The sequence below is a fragment of the Tupaia chinensis genome, unplaced genomic scaffold (genome assembly GCF_000334495.1).
Source record: "Tupaia chinensis unplaced genomic scaffold, TupChi_1.0 Scaffold141530_1, whole genome shotgun sequence".
Classification (NCBI taxonomy): Eukaryota; Metazoa; Chordata; class Mammalia; order Scandentia; family Tupaiidae; genus Tupaia; species Tupaia belangeri.
The window spans coordinates 1866169-1871072 of NW_006201391.1; the positions used below are offsets into that span (position 1 = coordinate 1866169).

General features: G+C 56.5%; 1 protein-coding gene across 2 annotated transcripts in view; it reads left to right on the plus strand.

Moving 5' to 3' along the window:
• The window catches only part of WNT5B (Wnt family member 5B), a 20872-nt gene that overhangs the window by 3240 nt on the left and 12728 nt on the right, over positions 1-4904 (plus strand). The window contains exon 2 of one of the 2 annotated variants that reach the window (XM_006163239.3): positions 738-985. In XM_006163239.3, the coding sequence (XP_006163301.1) occupies positions 738-985 (248 nt within the window). The remainder of the gene's footprint in view (positions 1-737; positions 986-4904) is intronic. The other variant, XM_006163238.3, reaches the window with a different exon arrangement.

Below are 4904 nucleotides of genomic sequence, written 5' to 3' on the forward strand. Positions count from 1 at the left end.
TGTTTCCGTCTGGGGACCGGAGGAGAGACTGGCAGGAGCACGTGTGGCCTGTGGCGGTTTAAGGCTGCCGTCCTTGCCGAGTGAGCGCGACAGGGCTGGGGCCGCCCCCTCCTCGCCTGGTCTGTGCCCTGCTCGCGTTTTCACTCCCGATCCCGACTTAGCACCTTATTAGATTTCCATCTGGTGGATGATGAGCAAAGGGGAGGTCCCGAGCCCAGCAGGAGTGAGTCAGGCTGTGTGGCGTGAGCTGGGGACGGGAGGGCACTGCGGACCCCTGGAGCCGAGCCGCCTTCCAGAGTGTGAGGGGAGCGCGGCTCCGGGTCGGTTCTTTTCCCTCATCCCCTGCGCTCTCTGGCTAGCGGCCCTTCACTCCCACTCCCTGCTGAGGCCGTGCTCTCCTGGAGGACTGGCTCTTGCCTCTGCCTCAAATGAACGGCTACCGGCACCCCGTCTCCTTCTCGCTGCCCCCCGCTGTAAGACCCGGCCTGGGTTCTGGCCACGGCCTCCCCAGGCTTCTCAGCTGTGAAGGCTCCCTGGCTGCGGCCCGGGGCTCAGGGAGGTGCTCAGGTCAGGTGTCCTTTGTGTCTCCCGCAGTCTGTCCTTTGAAGCATTCGTCCCGTTTCCTTCTCCAAGCCCCAGTCCAAGCGTGTACCCAGAAAGCACTGCCGAGTGCGCTGGCTGCTGCATGGCAGGGCCTGACCCCTCGGCCGTCTCTCCCTGTTCTGGACCCACCGTAGGTCGCTCGCTCTGAACCCAGTGCAGAGACCAGAGATGTTCATCATTGGGGCACAGCCGGTGTGCAGCCAGCTGCCGGGGCTCTCCCCTGGCCAGAGGAAGCTGTGCCAGCTGTACCAGGAGCACATGGCCTACATCGGGGAAGGAGCCAAGACGGGCATCAGGGAGTGCCAGCACCAGTTCCGGCAGAGGCGGTGGAACTGCAGCACCGTGGACAACACCTCGGTCTTCGGGCGAGTCCTGCAGATAGGTGAGAGGCCGGCCGAGCCCTGCTCACCTTGCCTGGGCCTTCGGCTCCCCGAGGGCTGCAGGGGGACGCCACGAGGGAGCAGGCATGCGGAGAAGCACAGCTGCACAGCCTGGCCCTCCTGCCTCCTCCGGCGTCACCTCGGCAGGTGGAAACCTGTGGCTGCGGCTCACCCCGGCAGGCGGCAGGCGGCAGCTCCTCTGAGTGGAGTTAGGGCGGACAGGAGGCCCGCCCACCACACTGCCTCCATCCCTCAGCACTGCAGGGACATCCTGTGGGTTTCCTGGAGACGGGTAGAGAGCCCAAAGCCGCAGCCCCCGGGCCCCCTCCCACTTGCACCTCGAAAGAGAGGTCGGAATTCTGGGCCAAATCGGCATGCCGTCATTAACCTGACCCTGATCCAGGCCGGCTTTTCATTTGAAAGGGGGTGTGTGTGAATGTGGGGGAGGGGCAGACTACAGAGAAAGATGAGAGGCCGGCCTCCGATTCCCTTCCCCTCACCTCCCCTCACCGCTGCTGGCCCAGGCGCTCTGGCTGCCTCAGCCCTTAGATGGAGGTGTGATCTGCCGTCTGATTGTTTAGGTCCTTTTGAAATGCAATCCTCCCCTCCCTGGCAAGAAATTGAGAAATCCGGCCTTATTCTGCCAGGTCTTGTCCCAGAGTCATAAAAAGAAGGTGTCAGAGTGCTGTCCGCCTGTCTCCCTTTCTCCCAGAATAGCCTCCCCTCAGGGGACTCGCCAAGCAGGGGACTGCCAAGCAGGAGACTCGCTGGGACACCCCCTGCCCACCAGGCCTCTTCCCTCCCCCACCATGTGGGGAAGTAGCAGCGGGGAGTGCTCTGCCAACCAGCCCTGCTGCCCTCCACTTTCCTTCCTTCCATATCGAGGTGCCCAGAAGGAACGCTTCTGTGTTCCTGAGCAGCTCAGCAGCCGAGGGGCACCCCTCTCAGAGCAGGGACTTGAGGCCAGGTGACACAGTATCGGGGCTTCCCAGTCCCCCTGGCACCTGTTCCTCCTTCCTGCGTGTTGGATGAGGCATCCCCTCATCCCTCCAGGGAGCGGCTGTTTTCTGGGGACCACTGTACCCCTGCCGTCGGCTAGTTACTGTTCATGTGCTATTGGTTCTGGCGGAGGCCAAAAAGTGAGGCTTGACTAGGAAAGAAAAGGGTTTGATAGGACTAGGAACCCCTCCCGGTTCAGGTTTGCAGGGAGGAGTGGCCTGAGAAGGCAGACCCTCTCTGCAGAAGCACACCCGCCTGGACCAGCTGTTACAGGGTGGAAACCTTCCGTAGCTTCCCTGCGGGCTTAGGCTGCCTGGGAGGCTGTCCCCGTGCCCAGAGTATTGCTGGGAGTCCTCCCATGGGGTGTGCCACCTCCCAGAGGCTCCTCTCTTCTTCGAAGCTGCTGCAAAAACCCATCAGCAGAGGGCAGCAGAGTAGCTCGGAGGAGCCTGCACCTTGCTCTTCCCCAGCCTCTGCCAGTGGGAGAACTTCCTGTGACCTGGACCATGGGACAGGACTGGTACTGCCCAGCCGTGACCTAGGGGGACGACCTATGTTCCCTGGGAGCTCCACAGCTGTGGCTGGTTACCCTTGTGTTCTGCAGATGGTTTGAGATTTCACCTCTGAACCCTTTCCCCTCCCCACATTACTGAAGCCCTCTTGCCAAGTGAGGTACCGACCAGGCTTACCAGAGCACCCAGGGCCGCCCATGCAGGCCAAGCCCCCCACCCAGTGTCTGCTGATGCCCCGACCAAAAAAGGCAGTGACTGTAAGAAATAGCTGACATAGGCCAGCAGGCAGCATGGTGGCTAAGGTGTTGGACTCCCACATGGTCAACTGTGGTTCGAGGTCTTCCTCTCTCTCATGTGAGTGCACATGCCCTACAGCAAATTTTAATAATAATAATAATGATGATGATAAATAAAATCAAGTAATTTTTTGTCCTTTTTTTTTTTCTCTTTTGGAGAGGTTTTTTGCTATAAGGGCTCATGCACTTACCAGAAAGACAGAGAGACAGAAAGCAAGAAATCACCCACTGGGGGAATGGCCACGCCACAGTCCCTTCTCCTCTCGGGATCTTGGGTACGCATGCACATGTGCCCGGCATGAGTCTAAGCCACTGGGTCCGGGACTCGAACTGTGGTCAACTACATGGGAGTCCAACGACATTACCATTACCAACTGCTGGTCCCTCAAGTAATATTTAAAACAAAACAAAACAAAACAAAAACTATGCTAACTGCCAGACATTCTAAATGTATCCCCCCCCCAAAAAAAAAAAAAAGAAAAGCTAGCTAGCACACTCCAGGACTCGCCTGGATCCCAGGGGTGAGGGCAGGCTAGACACGTCAGAATGCATGGTGCCTGGTGTTGATAAAGTTCAGCTGCAGGTACTGTTGTTGTTTTTTTTTAAGAATTATTTTATTTATTATTATCATTTGAGCAGAAAGGGGGAAGTGAGAGCCTTCCCCACCACATCATCTGCCAGCCCCACAGATAAGTTATTTTAAAAGGCACTTCTGAGCTGGCTGGTCCAACTCCGAAAAGCATGTTTGCTGAAGAATGACAGAAGAGACTAGACATATGTAGCTTAGGAAAGAGGAAACATAAAAGGCGTATTGGTTGTTTTCAAACACTGCAGAGCTGTCAAAGGGAAAAGCGATTAGACAGTGTGGCTCCAGCAGGCAGGAGTGGTGGGGAGGCATATTTTGGCTTAATATAAGAAAGAACATTCTGGTGATTAGCATCATCTGAAAAAGATGGAGTGGGTTGCCTTGAAAACCCAGCTCCGCAGAAGGAGGAGGGCTGCTCCCAAGGTGGGCTGCACTCAGCTTCCCATTCCGGGGTGGAGGCTGCGTTGTAGGAAGACTTCTCAGCATGAGTCCCCCCGGGGGCCAGGCCCTCCTCCCCGAGAGCCTCCCTGGCCATCTTCCCATCCTGCGTCTGACTGCCTAGCCCAGCCCCACCGGCTCCCGTGTGGGTCAGCACTGACTCGGGCGTCCGTCCTAAGTCCTAAGTGTAACCTCCTGCCATTGTCTGGGCTGTTCCTTCCACAACTGACCAGACGCCAACCCTTGGTTGTGGAGAACTGGCTCGCCCCGTGAGGTCGGTTGCACATCCCATGTGTCATGCCGAGATAATCGAGGAGGCCATTCCAGACCTGGGAGCTGTTCTCAGACCGCTTCCTCTCTACCTGCCAAGACAGGACTGGAGGCTGTCCACTCTGACCATGGCACCTCCGAAGAGGAGGTGGGAGGCAGAAGGTTCTGCTGGGTTTACTCTCTGAGGTCAGGACTGCGTCTACTTCCTGCTTAAATCCACTCCCTTCCCTCCATATCTGAGGCCGTGACTCCTCTGGTGTTCCTAGTCCCTGTAGCGGCTTTATTGAGATACAATTCACATACCGTACAAGTCACCATTTTGAAGTGAGCAGCCCAGTGGCTTTAGCGTACTCCCAAGGTTCTGAATGTCCCCACCTAATTCCAGATGATTTTCATCAGTGCACGTCCCTGTCAGCCATCACTCTCCACCTCCCGTCTCCTCTACCCCAGGCGGTCACAGGAAGGTGGCACTGTGTCTGGATTTGCTGCTCTGGACACTCCGTGTAAATAGGATGTTAGCACACGTGGCCTTCGATGGCTGCCTTCTCTCACTGAGCGTGATGTAAAGGCTCGCTCGTGCTGAAGCATGTATTAGTACATCATTCCTTTCTTGCTAGGGAGTATGTGTACCTTCCAAAGACGGGGGGGTGGGGGTGGGGAAGGAGTATGGTCGCACCGCAGTCTCTCCACCTTTCCCCTCCTGCAGTTTGGGTACACACGAACACACACCTGGCATGGTTTGTTTTTGTTTGTTTGTTTTTGTTTTTTAATATTTATTTATTTATTTATATTTATTCATTCATTTATTTTAATTTGACCA